The 20,823-nt window shown below is 42.9% G+C and overlaps 1 protein-coding gene across 1 annotated transcript; it reads left to right on the top strand.

The window, feature by feature from the left end:
- Positions 1-606: 606 nt before the first annotated feature.
- LOC141145876 (uncharacterized) lies at positions 607-8,453 on the top strand. The gene is made up of 4 exons (XM_073632714.1): positions 607-649; positions 2,877-3,002; positions 5,345-6,131; positions 6,523-8,453. Exons 1-4 carry the CDS (start codon positions 607-609, stop codon positions 7,166-7,168), a joined length of 1,602 nt encoding a protein of 533 aa, XP_073488815.1. The 3' UTR covers positions 7,169-8,453.
- Positions 8,454-20,823: the final 12,370 nt, after the last annotated feature.

Here is a 20,823-nt window from a genome sequence, read left to right as displayed (position 1 = left end):
TAAATACCACCAAAAGAAAGTTCTTTTTGTGTGAACAAAATTATACAAATTTAGTTTGGGTACAGTGTTGCATGACCGTGCAATTGTCATTTAATGTGTGGCAGCACTGTCAGCTGAAAATTGGCCTGGGCAGGAAGAGGGTAAAAGTGCCCTTTATTGAAGTGGTTAATAGTTACAAGCTGATTAGGGACAGTGATTTAGAAAGTATTAAAGCCAGAGACACCCAGGCAAATAGTATTTTTAGAAGGGGGTCAGCAATGGCAAATTAAACACTTCGCTCAGTATAGGTTGTCTTCAAGTGGTAGTCCATTTATGCAGGTGGAACTTGTAAGGTTTGGGATGAAAATGCAGAGGACTACATGGTGTACTTACAGATGGTCTTCATAATAAAAATCTTTTTGGTTCTCTGCTTTGTGGAATAATAGGAAGACTCTAGTGGTGGCCACCTTAATAGAGAAGGCAGCAGAAGCAACAGAGTTAATTTAACCTACAGGCAATAAATATCAGTTTTAAGAGCTTACTGTATATCAGCTATTTTGGGAAGGGCAGTGCACTGATTAGATATGGGCTCTACAAGAATAGTATGGTACCAAACCTGTGATGGCCATGGCCCATGGGTATGAGAAGGATCCATGCCAGGAGCTCATGGGTAAAGCAAAATGAGCGCTATAAGTAAACAGTGTCTGTGTATATTTGCTTGCTTGGATTCTATGTTGGAGTCGTGTAGCCAAAGACATGGCTAAGCAGTTGAAAGACGCTGCAATAGCCTCATTGCTTCTTTAACCACCTCAATACAGGGCACTTACACCCCCTTCCTGCCCAGGCCATTTTTCAGCTTTCAGCGCTGTCACAATTTGAATGACAATTGCACGGTCATGCTACACTGTAACCATGTGAAATTGTCATCATTTTCTTCACACAAATAGAGCTTTCTTTTGGTGGTATTTAATCACTCCCGGGTTTTTGAAACTTTGAAAAAAAAAAAGTTTTTCTTAGTTTCTGTCAGTAAATTTTGTAAATAAGTAATTTTTCTCCTTCACTGATGGGCGTTCATGAGGCGGCACTGATGAGGCGGCACTTATGAGCACTGATTAAGTGGCACTGATGAGGAGGCACGAATATGTTGCGCTTATGGGCACTGATAGGTGGCACTGATGGGTGGCACTGGTGGGCACTGGGCACAGATAGGCAGCACTGATAGGCGGCACTGATGGGCAGCAGTGATGAGCTTTGATGGGCAGCACTGATAGCCAGCACTGACTGGCATCACTAATGGCCACTGATTGCTGGCACTTGTGGGGACAGATTGGTGGCAATTGTGGGCACTGATTGCTGGCAGTGGTGGGCAACCATTGCTGGCACTGGTGGGCACTTAATTGTAATCAGGGCACTGATGATCAGTGTCCTGATTACATACCTAGCTGTCCCCTGTGAGGAGATGCTGTTGATAGGCTCTCCTCACACTCTGTCAGTGTGAGGCGAAGAGCGGTGATTACCGGCATCTCCTTGTTTACATGTGACCAGCTGTGATTGGACACAGCCAATCACATGGTTAAAGAGCCGTGTGCCACGCGAGCGGTCGTTCTGGGAAGCTGTCATATGACGTCCACCCAGAACGAGAGCCGCACCGCCCGGCCGTTATTTGACAGTGGGCGGGTGGCAAGTGGTTAATGAATAGCTCCATACAAATACTGTAGCTGCTGACTTTTAATAATAGGACACTTACCTGTCTAAGGATCCAGAGTTGTCCTCACCCGAGCCGATTCTTCAATAGGCTTCGGGTCCAGGCGCTGGCATCTTGACTAAGGGAAACCGGCAGTGAAGTCTTGCGGCTTAACAGCTAGTTTCCCACTGTGCATAAAAAAGAAAGAAGGACGGCGCCCTCTAAGTGCAGCATGTATGTTAAAAATATTTATTACAATAGATAAAAACACTCACATTTGAGTTGATAAAAACCAGCATGTAAAGTAGTTTCATCCGCGTGCTCTCGGGGGATGTGGGTGTCACGTGCCAGTGGGGGGGTTCCTGGGATGTGAGTCCTGTGACCTGGGTCCTGGTAGCTGTTCCGGTGGTGCCGAGGGTCCTCAGAGCCTCCGGGCGGCCAGGATGTCAGTCATGGATCCTCCGTGGAGCGCCGTGCTGACCTGCGTCTTCACTTCCAGGAGCGGGGTGAGGCGGGCGGTGCTTCGCATTCGGAGCATGCGTGCTCCTTCATCAGGCTAGCTGGTGGCCATATTCAGTGTGGGAATTTATACCATAGGCAATGGGAGGGGTGGAGAGGTAATTGAGAGGAGGGCGGGGCTATGTATAATGATTGGGCGCTTAGGTAACCATGGAGATGGGGTGTACACAATGTAGAATGGGAGTGAAGGGAGACAGGGAGTGGGCGGGGCGGGGTGTGAGGAGGGGGGGGAAAAAAGGAGATATGCAAATGAGTATGTTGTGGTAAGAACATATATGTGTGTATACGGATCGTGGGGTAAGGAGAAGGCGGTCTATATGAAGAGGAATGTTGTATTGATCATAGTGGACGGGAACAAAATATATATATATATATATATATATATATATAGATACACATATCTATATATATATATATACACGTAAACATATATGGGAAGGGAATATAAAAATGCAGAAAATGGGATATAATTAAATAGGTATATAATTATAGGGAGAGATTGGTGGTATATATGAGAAGAAATGACGCAATGATGGAAAAGGAATAAAACATGTACAATGTATATACGTGTGTAAACACAAAGAACCATTTATAAAAGGATCCCTTCACACACACATACACATATATACACATTTAAATGACGCATAAGATTGGAACAAAAGTAAAAGGTTTTTCCTGCATCTGCCCCGCTCAGATGAAGTGGATTGCACCTTGGCCATCAGGCCAGTCCTGCAAAGAGACAGCGGAACCTACGAGGTCCATCTCACCTTGGACAACGTCCAGCGTCAGTCATTCAAGAAGGTCATTGTTCACATGACCAGTAAGTGTTACAGGATTTGGTTTATTGTTCAGTCTATGAGGGTCTTCTTCTGCTATAGGGCTGGGGGGGGTCGACTGAGGACCAGGCTGGGCAGGCACAGCTCAGCATACTTATGGGCTGTTGGGTAATCTTTTAACCCTTTCCCTTGCCAGTTTTCTACCCCACACATCTTGCACCAAAAAATCATCAACATAGGAAATGGCTGGTCATTGCAATCTGATGTACTGTATTTCCCCATCACTTCTCACACTATACACCAGGGGTCCTCAAACTACAGCCCTCCAGTTGTTCAGGAACTACAATTCCCATCATGCCTAGTCATGTCTGTGAATGTCAGAGTTTTACAATGCCTCATGGGACTTGTAGTTCCGCAACAGCTGGAGGGCCGTAGTTTGAAGATCCCTGCTATATACCTATGGAGACCATTACACTGACACTATGGCCAAAATGCCATCTATGGTCCAGTCTGTCACCATCAATAATACAGCAGTCTTTGTTTGAGTCCTCATCCCCAATGACAGTTGATTACCTGCCAGGAAGTCTGTTGTTTATCAGCTTCACCTGTTTACCAAAACAAGCTCTCCAGCAAAAGTGACAGTTAGGACTCATGCACACTGGACGTTAAAATAACGTTATAGAAACACCAGTAGCTTTGCAGCAAGTTTTTCAATGTTTTTGCAATATTGTTTATTAGCGTTTTTCCGCATTAGCGTTTTTTTTTTTCAATGGATCAAAAACGTAAAAAAACACTGGTGACCTGTGCTTTTGAGCATTTATCGGCGTTTATCAGCGATTTTTGACGAAAACAGCTAAAAAACTCCTCTCAGAACCCACTAGGTTTGGGGTTTTTTTAAAGCCAAAAAACGCCCCAGCCAAAAACTGCTGATAACATCCTATGTGTGCATGGACACATAGGATAACATGATGGGGATTTGATTGACTGTAGAAAAAAACGTCTCAAGCCAAAAATAGCTGCTGTAAAAACGTCCAAAAACGTCCAGTGTACATGAGGCCAACGGTCAGCTGGTATTTATTTTTATAAATACTTTATCACAAAGAAGAAAAAAAAAACTATTTCTGTAACTGCTTAATGCTGGAATTGAGCTTTACATTCTTAGCCACTAAGTACAATAATTAAATTAAAAAGTTAGTACAGCAATATCCCCTGCTAAGCTGTTGGGTTCTGACAGGGGGATCCCCCCCCTTGATCAGCGCTCACTGCCATTGGCTGAGAGCGCTTATCGGGATCTAGTTGGCTGCTGGTTTTCCAGCATCCCTGACCAACAGACCAGCATACAAATGGCCGGTGTGTATGGGGCTTAAGACAGGAGGTGTGCTACGATACTTAAAAATTTCCATAGGAGAAACGTTAAAAATTGATTAAAAGGTATCAGTTTAGAATTACAGAGGGCGACTACACTGCTCTCGCTTTAAAACTTGCGGCGATATCTCTCATGTGTGGTGTGAACACCGTTTACATATGTGGGCAAGCGCTACATATGAATTCACCACTGCACACAAGAACGGGGGGACAGGAGATCTTTACAGTTTTTTTTTTAATTATTATTTAAATTATTAATTTTTTTCTATTTTTACACTGTCCCTTTAAAAAAAAAAAAAAAAATCATCACTTTTATTCCTATCACTAGAAATGTAAACATCCCCTGTGATAAAAATAAGCAGTGACAGGTCCTCTTTATAGAGAGATATTGGGTCAATAACACCCCACATCTCTCCTCCACAATTGAAAGCATTAGCTCAAAAAAAAAAAAATTAAAAAAAAGTAAATAAAAACACATAACATTGATCTAATGATTTAAAAGATTAAAAATAAATGATTCTGGGAAAAGTAGAAGTCCTCCCTTGCAGCTTCCTCACTGCAAGTGTGAATTGCTTGTTTGTGTCTAGATGACGAAAAAAGTGTTACTTACCCGATCCTCCGGCAGATGGCGCTCCCCAGTGGAAAGTTCCTTGGCATGTCCAATGCAGAGGAAGTGAGGGGAAATCTATCCAATGGGGACACAGACAGCAATGTTTTTTCATAGCGTGGGAAAAAGTTTGATCCTTTGTTAGGTTTTTATTGGTGTGCCCCTATTGGGGAGGATTGTCACCACTTCCTGTGATCCTGGTCCCCAGTACAGGAAGTAAGAGGAAATGTACGACTCTAATCTTCACCCGCTCTATCCAAAAATATAAAAGACCTGATTTGTTCTTGATTTATGACCAATTGGATAAGGGTCATTTGTAGTAGATTTATAGTCATGAATGCAAACTTGTTTGTTTAACTTTATAGCTCATTATGTGGACATATAAGTGAATTTCCTTTGTTTTTGTTTCATCAGATCCCACTTCCACTGAGGCCGCTCATCTTGAGACTGTGAGGAAGCATGAAAGAAACCTGGAAATACACAGGGAGACTCCTTCAGCCACTTCAGCTGAGACCGCTCATACCGAGACGGTCAGAAAGCACAGAGGAGACCTGGAAACACACGGGGAGACCCCTTCAGTCACTTCCACTGAGACTGCTCATACCGAGACGGTCAGGAAGCACAGAGGAAACCTGGAAATAGACAGGGAGACCCCTTCAGCTACTTCCACTAAGACCGCTCATACCGAGATGGTCAGCAAGCACAGAGGAAACCTAGAAATACAAGGGGAGACCCCTTTAGTCACTTCCACTGAGACCGCTCATACCGAGACGATCAGGAAGCACAGAGGAAACCTGGAAATAGACGGGGAGACCCCTTCAGCTACTTCCACTAAGACCGCTCATACCGAGATGGTCAGGAAGCACAGAGGAAACCTAGAAATACATGGGGAGATCCCTTCAGTCACTTCCACTGAGACCGCTCATACCGAGACGGTCAGGAAGCATAGAGGAAACCTGGAAATACACGGGGAGACCCCTTCAGTCACGGTCACTGAGGAGATCCCCACAATCTCTCCAACAATGACAACAACAATGGAGACCAGTACTTATGATTCGGGAACCCTGGTCATCAATCCCATTGTGAAAATTATCCCCAAGTACTTCTACGTAATAAAGAATAAAGGCCTCTTTCTATTAGTGGGCCAAATAGTTGGAGCCTGTCTAATACTGATGGCTTTTGGAGCAGCATGCTACTTTCGGTAAGTTATTGCACATTCTTCATAGTTTTTTTCCATTACAAGTCTTCATGCTATCACCCACTGTATCTGAGGCCTCCCTCCTCCCAATATTTACCTTTTTCTTATAGGCAGGTAGTTGATCAGACCGAGGCGGTGTGTTTCCTGTGCTCATTGCTCAGGGTTTAGCAGCACAAGCCCCTCACTGATCATAATGAGATTAACTCACCTCTAACATTTGTTCTATGGGGGAGGGGTGCATGAACTGAGGCTGCTGGTAACAGTAACAAACGGGGTGATGGCGTGTGACTCCTTGTTTTCTATCAAACACAGATTTAGGTGCAGTCAGCTATCAATTCTGAAAATTTCTGCTGATTTATGGACATATTCTTATAACATTTCTTTCTTTCTACAGAATTACTTACTGCAAGGGCAGACCAAAGGCGACAGACAATCTAAAGAGGATGGAAGAAGGATTCCCAAAGTGGGTTGAAGAATGGAGAATGAAGATTAATGGAAGCACAGAGATGGAAGAAGGATTCCCAGAGGGGGATGAAGAATGCATGTTTTGGTATAATGGAAGCGCAGAGATGGAAGAAAGATTCCCAGTGCTGGAGGAAGTAATCGTAATAAGAGAAGGAGGAGATACAGAGGGAAAAGATGTCCTAGTGATGGAAGAAAGACACACAGCAAAGGATGAAATATGCCCAACGATGTATGAAAGAAGCGGAGATATGGAAGGGGGAATTGCTGTGAGGGAAGAAAGACACACAGCAATGGATGAAGGATGCCCAGAGATGAAAGAAAGAGGCAGAGATATAAAAGAACAACTTGCTGCAAAGGAAGAAGAACTTGCAGCGATGGAAGTAAAATGCATAGCAAAGGAACAAGAACTTGCAGCGATGGAAGTAAAACGCAAAGCAAAGGAAGAAGAACTTGTAGCGATGGAAGTAAAACGCATAGCAAAGGAAAGAGAACTTGCTGCGATGGAAGCAGAACGTGCAGGGATGAAAGCAAAATGCACAGCAATGGAAGATGTGCAGGAATGGAAGAACAACTAAGGGATGGAAACAGAATGGGCAGGGATGGAAGAACAACATGTAGGGATGAAAGTAAAATACATAAAGAAGGAAAAAGGGCTTGCAGCCATGAAAGATTTACTTACAGTGAGGAAAAAAATGTGCGCAGTGACGGAAAAAGTACCCACAATTATGGATGCAAGAGTCGCAGCGATGGAAAGAGTCGTCACAGTGAAGGCAGAAGTAAACGCAGCGATGGAAGAAGGACCAGAAATTGAGGCATTATCCAATATTCCTTCCTTCAACCACGGGATGGAGGAAAGAAAATTGCTCGATGTTCCCATCAACAAAGTCAGAGATGGAAGTAAAACGCATAGCAATGGAAGCAGGAATCGCAGTGATGGAAAAAAGATAAACAAGGATGGAAAAAGTACTCCCAATGATGCTCAACAATGGAAGGAGCAATCGCTCTAAAATGAAGAAAAGCCCACCATGCTGGAGGTACTGAAGTTGATTGATAGATCAACTTCAGTACAATCAGCCTGCCCATAGATGAGCCAGCCAAATTTTGAACCGTCTATGGCTGGCTTAAGGCAGGCCATACATTATGCAATTTTCTTTCCTTCAACCAAAATGTCTTGATTCTCCCATCCACAGTCAGTGTTAGCGCTACTGTGGGAAGCCTTACCCACTGACAGAATACAATGATCACTGCTGGCATCTATAGCCGCTGACAATGATCGGGTGAAAACCACCCAGCAGGCTGGTGGTACTGAAGTTGATCAATCGACTTCAGTACCACCAGCCTGCCCATGGACAGATTGAAATTCAATCTGTCTATGGCTGGCTTGGGAAGAAAACGAAGCAACTGTGCTGACAGCCTAGATACTGCTCTGGTCCAAACACAATCAGGGCCAATTCACACTATGTGCGGTGACGGGTGTTTTATCGCACCGGCTTTCAAGCTGCACGGATTGCTTTTATATTGTAATGGATAAAGATAGCAAGGATTGCAGAGAAGAGCAGCATTGGAAAAGGGTTGCAGGGGATGCAGGGATGAGAAGTGTGGGAACAGGGTTTCAGGGGATGCAGGGATGAGAATTGTGGGAACAGGGATTCAGGGGATGCAGGGATGAGAAGTGTGGGAACAGGGATTCGGGGGATGCAGAGGTCAGCAGCACAATAAGAGGGTTGCAAGGACTGCCATAATTGAGCAGAGTTGGATTAGGGTGGCAAAGGATGCAAAGGTAAGCAGCATTGGAAGAGAGTGGTAGGGGATGCAAAGGTGAGCAGCATTGGAAGAGAGTGGTAGGGGATGCAAAGGTGAGCAGCATTGGAAGAGAGTGGTAGGGGATGCAAAGGTGAGCAGCATTAGGATAGGATATGCAAAGGATGCAGTGGTGAGCTGTGTTGCAAGAGGGTGGCAGTGAATGTAATGGAACGCAGTGTTGAAGGTAGATTAAAAGGGATGTAGAGGTAAGCAGTGTTAGAGGAGGGTGGCGGGGGATGCAAACATGAGCAGTGTTGGAAAAGAGTTGCATGGGATGCAAGGTTGAGCAGTGATGGAAAAAGGCTGCGGTGGGGGAGGGGTGAACCGCGCAGCGGTCTTATATGCGCACTTTTTTGAATAAAAAAATAAGACAACAGTAAAGTTAGCCCAATATTTTTTTTTATATTGTGAAATATAATGTTACGCCAAGTAAATTGATACCCAACATGTCACGCTTCAAAATTGCGCCGCTCGTGGAATGGCGTCAAACTTTTACCCTCAAAAATCTCCATAGGTGACGTTTAAAAAATTCTACAGGTTGCATGTTTTGCGTTACAGAGGAGGTCTGGGCTAGAATTATTGCTCTACCGGTCGCGGCGATACCTCACATGTGTGGTTTGACCACCGTTTTCATATGCGGGCGCTACTCGCGTATGCGTTTGCTTCTGCGCGTGAGCTCGTCGGGACGGGGGTTTTTTAAAAAAATAAATTTTATTTTTATTATTTATTTTACATTATTTTATTTATTTTTACACTGTTTAAAAAAAAAAATTATTGTCACTTTTATTCTTATTACAAGGAATGTAAACATCCCTTGTAATAGAAAAAAGCATGACAGGACCTCTTAAATATGAGATCTGGGGTCAAAAAAAGACCTCAGATCTCATATTTACACTAAAATGCAATTAAAAAAAAAAAAGTAATTTAAAAAAATGACATTGAAAAAAATATGCCTTTAAGAGGCATGGGCGGAAGTGACCTTTTGACGTCGCTTCCGCCCAGCAGTGTCATGGAGACGAGTGGGCGCCATCTTAGCCTCACTCGTCTCCAGGCACAGAAGAGAGAAGGACGTGATCGCCTCCGCTGCTACCGACGGCTCCGGTAAGCGGCGGAGGGCACCGGATTGCAGCGGGAGGGGGGCCCCTCTCCCGCCACCGATAAAAGTGATCTCGCGGCGAATCCGCCGCAGGGACCACTTTTATGAGAAAGCCGGCCGCCGCACGAAAACGGGGATACCGGGGTTATGGCAGCTAGCTGCTGCCATAACAAAGATATCCACCGTCAAAGTTTGGACGTACATCGGCGTGCGGCGGTCCGGAAGTGGTTAACACTGGGGCAGTGCCAGGCAGAACGATAAAAAAACGCCTCTCTCCATTGCAATGAATGGAAAGCTCTTCAAAAGTGCCTGAAAAGCTCTTCAAATGCGCTCAGTGTTTTACTAGCAGTTTATAAGCGCCTCGGTGTGAAAGGGGCCTTAGCAAGGTGTACCTAATAAAGTGGCCGGTGAATGTACTGTTACAGGTAGGAGGGTGGAAGAAAGATACACTTATAGGTGAAGTTCCGTTTTAACTACTTCAATACCGGGCACTTTTACCTCTCTCCTACCCAGCCCAATTTTCAGCTTTCAGCGCTGTCACACTTTGAATCACAATTGCGCGGTCATGCTACACTGTACCCAAATGAATTTTTTTTTTTCACACAAATAAAGCTTTCTTTTGGTGATATTTAATCACCACTGGGTTTTTCTTTGATTGTGTTAAAAAAATTTGCAAATAATCATTCTTCATAGATTTAGGCAAAAATGTATTCTGCTACATTTCTTTGGTGAAAATAACCCAAATCAGTGTATGTTACCTAGTCTATAGGACACTATGGTGTATATATCTGAAAATTGATCAGTCCTGATGTACTGATGGTCTATCTCATTTCTTGAGGTCCGAAAACACCAGGACAGTACAAATGCCCCCCAAATTACCCCTTTTTAGAAAGTAGTCATTTTTTTTGTCACAATTTTATGTAAAATGAAGAAATAAAAAAAAAAAAAAAAGTTTTTTTTCCCCATACTTTGACCAGTACAGTAGTACATCATTATCATAGAACGGGTGTGCTGGTGATCAGGCACACTGACAAAATGTAAAAAAAAAAAAAAAAAAGAAAGAAAAATATTCTAATTCTTTTCTTTTTTTTCTCTTTTTTATTACTTTTTTATGATTTTCTTTTCAACACAGTGACCAGAGCAATACAGTGTTACCATAGTAACACTGTACTACTCTGGGGAAGTGATCAGAATTTTTTTTACGCATTATGATTGCTTATACCAATGAATATCACTGGTATAAGCAACCATTTTTACTGAATGAAACCGATTTATTCAGTGAGTTTTGTTGTGATTAGCTGTGATTGGCCCTGTCTGTACCATGTGATCACTGTGACCAATCACAGCTAGCAACACAATAGTACACAATGGATGGCATGAAAGGAAGCCATCCATTATTTACAATAGTCATGTGATTTTTTTAATAATCAAAATTTTTTATTTCATTTATATTTTACACCATTTATACAACATACTATACCCCTACATTCAACCCAAAAACAAAACTACAAATTACATAATTCCACAATTATCACAATTATCCCACTTATCCCATTTAACCCGAGGTTTACAAGTTACACAAAAAAAAAAAATTAAAATCTATGGTTCTCCCCCCCCCCCATCCTTGGTATTAATTTACTCCAACTCCTTCCCCCCAACGTACAAATGTGATTAACAAGATTATAAAGTGAATTCCCCCTTCTTCTAACTCATATCATAAATCAATATAGTTTATAATTATATAAATTGTGCAAAAAAAAAAAAAATTCACAATCTGTGGTATTCCCTCCCCCCCTCCTTAATATTAATTTACTCCAGCTCCTCCCCCCAATGTGCAAACGTAATTAAATGAGATTATAAAGTGATTTTCCCCCTTATTCTAATTCATGTCATAAATCACTATAATTCATAATTATATAATTTGTGCATGTGTAGAGAGAAAAAAAATAAAAAATAAAAAAACACATTCTGTGATTCTTCCCCCCCCCATCCTTGATATTAATTTATCCAACTCCCCCCCCCCCCATGTCCAAACGTGATTAAATAAAATTATAAAGTGGATTTCCCCCTTATTATGATTCGTGTCATAGCTCACTATAATCCATAATTAGTAAATTGTGCATGTGAGAAAAAAAAAAAAAAAAAAAAAAATTAAAATCTATGGTTCTTCCCTCCCCCCCCCATCCTTGGTATTAATTTACTCCAACTCCTTCCCCCCAACGTACAAACGTGATTAAACAAGATTATAGAGTGAATTTCCCCTTCTTCTGACTCATATCATAAATCAATATAGTTCATAATTATATAAATTGTGCAAAGCAAAAAAAAAAAAAAAGGGAAAAACCTACACCGCACCACCACCACCACCCAGTGTTTATTAGGGGATTAGGGGAGAATGGAAGAACTAAAAAAAAAAAAACCCGGAACATGAGAACATGTAACCATACATTATCTTGCCCCCCACCCCCTTTACTTAATTGGCATTAGAGAAGTCATGTCAATATTTAACTCTTTCTTTCAGGGCCCATCTTCTTATTTCTTTATTCTTAATGACTATACCATTTCTTCCTCCATTACCCATTGATGTTTCCCTCTTCCATTATCTCCCTGGCGCACTGTTCCCAGTTTGCCCATGTAATTTCAAATTTCTCTTTTTGGTTTTTAACCACATGAACCCACCTCTCCGCTTCCTTTATTATATTAACCTTGTTTCTCCACTCTATAACTGACGGGCTCCGGTCCTGCCTCCAGTACTTCGGGATTCGTTTTTTTGCTGCGTTTAATAAGTGTGGGGTTATGCTTTCTCTATACTTTTTGACAGGTCCGGGATTTCCATGAAATAAATATTGTATAGGCCCAAACTCCAGGGAATCCACTGTTAGTTTCTTAATCCACGGGGCCACTGATTCCCAAAACGACTTAATTATTGGACATGTCCACCAAAGATGAAGAAAGGTTCCCCTCTGTCCACAGCCCCTCCAACACCTATCGCTAGATGCTGAGGAGATTTGTGCTAGTTTTACTGGTGTCCTGTACCACCTCACTAGGAACTTATATGCCATTTCTTGCACCTTGGAGGTAGTAAATGTTAACGATATCATTCTATTAATTTGTTTATCTGTCCAAACTTGGCCCAGCTCCCTCTCCCACTCTTTTACAAAGTATGGGGGTGTCCTTTCTTGTTCCCTTAGGATCATCCTGTACATCCGAGATAGCACATGCCCAGATTCTGATATCTGTGCACACTGCCTCTCGAATGCAGTAAGTGAGATCATGGGTCTTAATGGTTTTGTTTTCTTGAGAAAACTCATAATTTGATGATTCAGTGAGTTTTGTTGTGATTAGCTGTGATTGGCCCTGTCTGTACCATGTGATCACTGTGACCAATCACAGCTAGCAACACAATAGTACACAATGGATGGCATGAAAGGAAGCCATCCATTATTTACAATATTCATGTGATTTGCTGTGACACAGCAAATCACATGGTACCGGCAGCCGGGCCAGTACACTGATCAGTCGCTGACAGATCCCGCCGCATTGCAGCCCTTTCTGGGGGGATGTCACATGACTTCCATCCAGATTAACAAAAGTCTCACTCAGTTGTCATTTTGCCATAGGCCGGTGGGAACTGGATAAGAAGAAACGGCTGCCTCCAAACACGCCTGCCCTCAAAGTGGTTACCAAGTAAAAAAAATGTTTTGTCACTTCATTTGCCCCCACAGGAGGATTGGGCAGCAGCAGGGGCTTACCGCAGCGGCTTGTAGATTCCTGTCTTAGACTGGGGGAGAGAGCCTGATTGAAGTATAATAATTTGCTCGCTGTGAAGTGGAGGGATAATCAGAATGTTTTCTTTCTGTCCTCCTTTCACGCAGACACAATGGTCCAAATTCCTACGGCGACTTCACCACCACAGTTTAAAAAAAATGGTGCATCTATGTTCATCGTTAGAAGTAGGTGGATGAAGGGCGGTATTCTAATGGTGGGCATACCCACCGATCAATCTCTTTTTTTCGTTCAGCCCACAAGCTGCATGAAAAAAATAACATTACAATGTATGCCCAACAAGGACCAGCAAGGTACTGGTATGCTGCTGGATTTTGAGTGGTTATACCAGAATGATGCCTGCAGGTTTAGGTATCATCTTGGTATCATTCTTTTTAGCCAGCGCGCGGCTTTCATGTAAAAGCAATCCTAGCTGCTAATTAGCCTCTAGACTGCTTTTACAAGCAGTGGGAAGGAACGGCCCCCCCTCCCACCGTTTTCCATGGTTTTCTTGGGCTCTCCTGTCCCAACAGGGAACCCGAGAATGCAGCCGGTGGTTCCGCCAGTTGACCATAGAGCTGATCAGAGACCAGAATGGCTCCAGTCATCCCTATGGCCTAAGAAACCGGAAGCTACGAGCATTTCATGAACTAGCTTTCGCCGGATATAAACAGCGCCATTGGGAAATTGGCAAAGCATTTTATCACACCGATCTCTTTCAAAAAAGAGTACCTGTCACTACTTATTGCTATCATAGGGGATATTTACATTCCCTGATATAACAATAAAAATTATAAAAAAAATTAAACAGTTTAAAAAATAATAAAAAAGCAAAATAAATAATTAAAAAATAAAAACACCCCTGTCCCCCCCATGCTCACGCGCAAAAGCGAACACAAGCATCGGTCTGGTGTCATATGTAAACAGCAATTGCACCATGTATGTGAAGTATCACCGCAAAGGTCAGATCGAGGGCAGTAATTGTAGCAGTAGACCTCTGTAAATCTAAAATGGTAACCTGTAAAGGCTTTTGAAGGCTTTTAAAAATGTATGTAGTTTGTTGCCGCTGCACGTTTGTGCGCAATTCTAAAGCATGACGTATTTAGTATCCATGTATCCATGTACTCGGCATAAAGATCATCTTTTGTATTTCATCAAACATTTGGGTAATATAGTGTGTTTTAGTGCATTAAAATTAAAAAACATTCCCTGGCTTCGGTACATTTGGCATTAAAACTGTTTAAACAGATATCATACTACAAAGTTAATGAGAGTAAATCATATATAATGGGCCTGGGCCTTGATCCACCTCTGCAAAAGAAATTTAGCTCGAGGTTTCCTTATACCTGGCAGGATAAGGGGATAAAATATTTGGGGATAACGTTAACAGCATCCACCAAAAACTTAGTTACGGCCAATTACACCCCATTCCTTGGATCACTTAGTAAGAACCTTAACCACTTGCCGCCCGCCATATAGCAAAATGACAGCGGCAAAGTGGTTTCAATATCCTGACTGGACGTCATATGACATCTTCAGGACATTAAGCCGCTGCCCCGGGGGCGCGCATATCGGCGATCGATGTTGCGGTGTATCAGTCTGACACACAGCAACACCGATCTAGGTAAAGAGCCCCTGACGGAGACTCTTTACCACGTGATCATCCGTGTCCAATCAAGGTTGATCAAGATGTAAACAGGAAGAGCCGTTGATTGAGTAGAGAAGAGCCAATCGGCTGCTCCTCTGACAGGGGGGGGTCTGTGCTGATCCAGCGCAGCCCCCACCCCTCCCCCAGAAAATGCCCACACTGGACCACCAGGGACACCACTAGGACCACCAGGGATGTCACCACCAGGTATGCCACCCTAGACCACTAGGGATGCCAATCAGTGCCCACAATGTATGCCAATCAGTGCCCACAATGGGCATCACTGATTGGCAGGCATTATTGTTTGGCACTGATTGGCACCTATCAGTATTATACATTACAGTACATCAGTGCCACCTATCAGTGCCCATCCAAGCCGCCTATCAGTACCCATCCGTGCCGCCTATCAGTGCCCATCCGTGCTGCCTATCAGTGCCCATCCGTGCCACCTATGTGTACCCATCAGTGCTGCATATCAGTGCTGCATATCAGTGCCCATCAGTGCCACCTATCAGTGCACCATCAGTGCCGCATATTAGTGCCCATCATCAGTGTCCATCAATGCCACCTCATTGGTGCCACCTCATCGGTGCCCATCAGTGCCGCCTTATCAGTGCCCGTCAGTACAGCCCCATCAGTGCCCAACTTTGAAGGAGAAAACTTACTAATTTACAAGGTTTTGTAACCGAAACAAAAAAACATTTTTTTTTTCAAAATTTTCGTTTTTTTTTTTATTTGTTTAGCAGAAAATAAAAATCCCAGAGGTAGTTAAATACCACCAAAAGAAAGCTCTATTTGTGGGAACAAATTGATAAAAATTTAGTTGGGGTACAGGGTAGCATGACCGCGCAGCTGTGATTCAAAGTGCAACAGTGCTGAAAGCTGAAAATTGGTCTGGGCAGGAAGGTGTATAAGTGCCCAGTATTGAAGTGGTTAAGGACATTGCTAAGGTAGAGCTGTCATGGTCAGGACGACAGGCAGCGTTCAAGATAATAGTGCTACCACAATTGCTTTATTTGTTCAGGACCCTGCCGATCCCAGTCCCGCATTCCTTCTTCCTCAGCACCCAATCCATGATAAACAGGTATCTGTGGCAAGGTAAAAGGGCTAGATGTGCATTTAAAAGGCTAATAATGTCAAGGAGAGCCGGGTTAGTGGGACATGTATTAAAGACTACTACACAGCTTTGATTCTATCTCAGATGAAGTCTTGGTTCCCTCAAGCACATAGCTCCAGGTGGTTAGAACTAGAGGCACTACAGGCCCCAGGTAATAACTTATATGACCTTTTTTTAGTTAGCAATCTCCACACACATACAAACATAACCCTGTCACCCATGATATTAGCTACACTACAAGCATTGAGGACCCTCTCATCCACGCAGTGTCTAGGCGATGCAACAAAAACCTTCCCACTAACCATATCAAGTTTAGCCTTGATTATTCCAGACCTACACGTTTCACCCTGGGTATCCAATGGCGTGAGAGTAATAGAGGACCTTATGGTGGGCCCTACACTGAAAACATTTAGAGCTTTACAACTGGAATATGACAGAGGAGCGCGACCACCATAGATACCTTCAAATTCTCCACTTCCTCTGCAGCAATCCCCAAATCTGCACAATGATTCCGTGGAGAGTGGTCTTGTACCTCACAAACCCCTTCACAAATATCAAGGGTATCTCATTGTTCTACAACATCTTGAACAAAAAAAACGATTTCACAAAATCCACATCCATTAAAGCATGGGAACGGGACATAGATAGGTCTTACACTATAGAACAATGACAAAAAGCACTGAGCATCACATATGCTGCGACCAAATGTGTCAACCTATGGGAACTCATCCACAAAATACTACTACGGTGGTATCTAACACCTCACTGAATATTATGAGGAAAGAGGAGGGGTGGAAAGGGAAGAGGGGGAAGGGGAAGGGAGAGCGAGGAAGTGGGGGGGAAAAGGGAGGGGCTAGGCAACAACCCTCCTCAAGGGGTGGGATTTTAAGGAAAAATTGGCTGAGTTGTGTAGGTAAGCATAATGAACAATCAGCTAAAATAATAATATTTATTGAACAACAATGTAAGAAAATGTAAACAATACATATGTGAACATATAATTTTCCAGTAGTGACATCAACGATTCGTGCGTGACTAGAGCCAACATGTTTCGCAAATGGGGAAAACCAAACGCCCATTTGCTAGAAGGATACAGGACCATCTGTACTATTTGGATGCAGGGTTACTGTATACTCCCATCTGCAAACATGTGGGCCTCCGACATAGCTACGATCCTAATTTTGTGTCCTTTTTCGCCCTTGAGGTTATACCTGAGCCAGAGAGGGGTGGTAATGTGGACAAAACGATTCTGCAGCGTGAGGCCAGGTGGATATATAACCAACGGGCAACTAGTCCACCGGGCCTCAACACTGCACTCACATTCAACCCCTTTCTATGATCCCATTTACCCTCATAAATATTGAGCACGTATATATTTTAATTATGTACTATATTCTGTGCTATCAATACTTACTTGCCTAAATTACAACCGGAACTATGGATGTCACTCCCATTTCTGCTTTAATGTTTGTCATTTGTTGTTACAATAAGGCTGGTGCCTATCCTTGCTTACCCTCTAGGCGTATAACACTGCATATATCTATGCAGTTTATAATTATTCACCCCGGGAGTCAAGAAATAAGTATATTAGATTTATTCTATACTTACTAGGTAAAATAGGCTTTTATTAAGTGACTCCTTACCAGCCAGTCCCATTACCTATCAATATCTTTCATTTATGATATGACTGCATAATTAAACTGATCATAACACTTTCTGTTGCTACCCCTTCAACAACTTTCTTTCCATGCAGATAATTAAACTTTCCTGTGTATATTATGCTCTGCTATTGTTAAAGCACATTTACATGATTACTGTAAGATATTCGGTCCTCCTGACCGACATGTATGTATATATTTTGTATTATCTGTTGTTTTGCTTTTTGTTTTCTTTTTGTTGTCTTGTACCATCTTTCGGCACGTCCGCAGCTGGCCGGCTATGTTTGCGATATAGTGGGAGGACTCGGTTGTCCCTGCCCAGGGGGTGGAGCTCCCTTTCATTCCACCCCCAGTCGCCCATTACGCCATATGTGCGCTGTGGGCAATGCGCGCGCACCACGCTAGGTGGAATGCGGTTACGCCCGCTGTGCGTGTGCGCGCGCATCACGACAGGGACATCCGGACCGGAAGCAATGCCGGAGGTCATTTTGACCTGATTGCTTCCGGTGGGGCCATATTATTTAAAGATGGAGGCGCGGATGTTGTCTGTTAGACACATCTTGCGGCCATCCATCGCAAACGGGCGGACGCCCGTATCCTCCATTAGGAAACATCCTGTGGGCACTGTCTTTGCTCCCCCCTCTCCCTCCTACTTTGAAGGGTAAGTTTATACATCTCAGATATAACACTTTCTTATTAGTGCACCGGTTTTCCGGTTGTGAATTGGGGGGTATATGTATTTTTACTCTTGGTTTTGGCTACATGTCATGCCTCTTTGGCCTTTGCCCTGTGGTGTTATTTATATTTAGTATTATTTTTATTTGTATTTAAGTCCAAGGGAAAGTTGCGCTGGGCCCCTGCACTAGTAGGATCATTTAATATACAATATCGGGCACTATATATATCATTGATTTCATATAACTGATTTGGTAATGACCAACCATTGTTAATATAGACTGAGCTACCAATTACTCTCGGTGCCTTCTGATACATGTATTATTCTGAATTTGCAGCAGTGGTTTCCACGTATAACACCCTGATTGTATGGCCCAGTTCTCCTACTGGCACTGTCTCTCTGGGATCTGGCACCCAGCGACATTTTCATACCGGCCGGCTTTGCGGTTGCTGTCTTTTGAATGGTGATTTTTAACTTACTCCTGAAACTATAGTAGGTGAGCAATTGTCTGTTATAATTGGTATCTGTTAGGATCAGTTATGTTACTTTATGATCTAAGACTGCTTCTTGTTTACACAGTGTAAATGCATTAACTGCACCGTGTCTAGCCCTGATGAAGCGAATTTCCATTTGCGAAACATGTTGGCTCTAGTCACGCACGAATCGTTGATGTCACTACTGGAAAATTATATGTTCACATATGTATTGTTTACATTTTCTTACATTGTTGTTCAATAAATATTATTATTTTAGCTGATTGTTCATTATGCTTACCTACACAACTCAGCCAATTTTTCCTTAAAATCCCACCCCTTGAGGAGGGTTGTTGCCTAGCCCCTCCCTTTTCCCCCCCACTTCCTCGCTCTCCCTTCCCCTTCCCCCTCTTCCCTTTCCACCCCTCCTCTTTCCTCATATTACTGTAATTAGGGATGGAAAATTACTTGAGTTGTTCCCTCATTTAGTCCAATTATCCCGCTTTTATTTCATACCTCACTGAATATTGAAATTTGACGCCCGTACTTCCTCACTTTGCTTGAGGAATTGCGGATGTATAGGCACACTACATCACATATTATGGACATGCCCAAGGTTACGTACCTTTTGGTCAATTTTTTTTAGAATAATTTCAAATATAGTAGGGACACAGGTCCCCCTCTCCGCAGGCATGGCCATATTATTTTTGGGCAGAGACCACATACCAGTAGCTGCGAGAACCGTTGTAACTCACGTTCTGCTCAGTGCAAGACTAGTAATAATGAGACACTGGAAGGACACAAAACTACCCTTGGTGAAGGAAGTAGTGGAGACAACTCATACACATGCCACCTATGAGCTAATGTTTGCAGCAGCCCAGGGTAACTATCTTAGGATGAGCTCCCGATGGCAACCTTGGACCAACCTTGGACCAATTGGTACCAACCTAATGATAAAGGTCAAAACAAATAATAAAATGACAATGATAATGAACGCGATACATTCTGAACTAGTTAGACCTTATTTGCACATTTCTTTTCAAGTTAAAACTATTTAGAGCAAACCTATGCTCTTTCATTATTCTCTGTTTTAGTTTAACCTCAAAAAAGTTATACATGTTTAGTACATCAACAGTAGCATCCAACTGATAACTTACCGTATTATCTACATGTAATAAGGTATTAGTAATATCTTGCAGGTGAAAATGTAGCGCTAGTGAAAAGCCATGTAAGGCATCAAAGCAAACCAAAAAAAGTGTATATACACATATAAAGATGTGATCTCTAGGCAAACAAGTCCCAATAGATAATAAATCACAAAAGTGTCTGTTACAAAGGTCACTAGGAAAGGAGGGGTGGCGTGTAAACCACAATGGATGGGATGTGAACTTCAAGTTGAGAATATCTTCATAAGAACTGACAGCAGGTATCACTGAAGAGAAATAATGAATGAATGGGTACTCTTACCAGAACCAGTGGATCTGTGTGTCAGCGACACCAGATCAAACAGGCATAGACAGAAACAACTTGCGATGTCCTGGAATGGTCCGAAAGAGGCTGGAACAGGTGTGGACAGAAACAGTTGGTGGTATCCTGAGATGGTCCGCAAGACGGCTGGGACAGGTACAGATGTCATCAAAAGTCGACTCTTCATGAATGGAATCCCCACAGGGGAATCAGCCCAGATCAGTATGACCTCATTTCACTATGTAGGTCATATATATCAATATGTAATATCGCCAATGGTTGCTAGGTGCTATTCTTATCAAGTGTCTGTGGTAGTGAGCCCTTGTAGATCGCCAACTTGGGGTTTCCCAGAATGCAGAGTCTAAGACCCAGCCTGAGCAACTTCGCAGTTCTCGTTTGTTTGCTACTTATGTATTCTGTGCCTGACTACCCATTTACTGATCTTGGTGTTTCGTTCACTGTCTGTGCTTGGTTGTTGCCCATCCTGATCTCCACTTGTCTCCTGGATTTCCTGTTTGTCTCCTGCT

This window comes from Aquarana catesbeiana, linkage group LG01 (genome assembly GCF_042186555.1).
Source record: "Aquarana catesbeiana isolate 2022-GZ linkage group LG01, ASM4218655v1, whole genome shotgun sequence".
NCBI lineage: Eukaryota > Metazoa > Chordata > Amphibia > Anura > Ranidae > Aquarana > Aquarana catesbeiana.
This window is presented reverse-complemented; position numbering and strand designations above follow the sequence as displayed.

Coding starts and splice junctions, on each gene's coding strand:
- LOC141145876 (XM_073632714.1), top strand. CDS start 607: ATGGCCCATGGGTATGAGAAGGATCCATGCCAGGAGCTCATGG. Junction 650..2,876: donor TCCATGCCAGGAGCTCATGG/GTAAAGCAAAAT, acceptor TGCCCCGCTCAG/ATGAAGTGGATTGCACCTTG. Junction 3,003..5,344: donor GGTCATTGTTCACATGACCA/GTAAGTGTTACA, acceptor TTGTTTCATCAG/ATCCCACTTCCACTGAGGCC.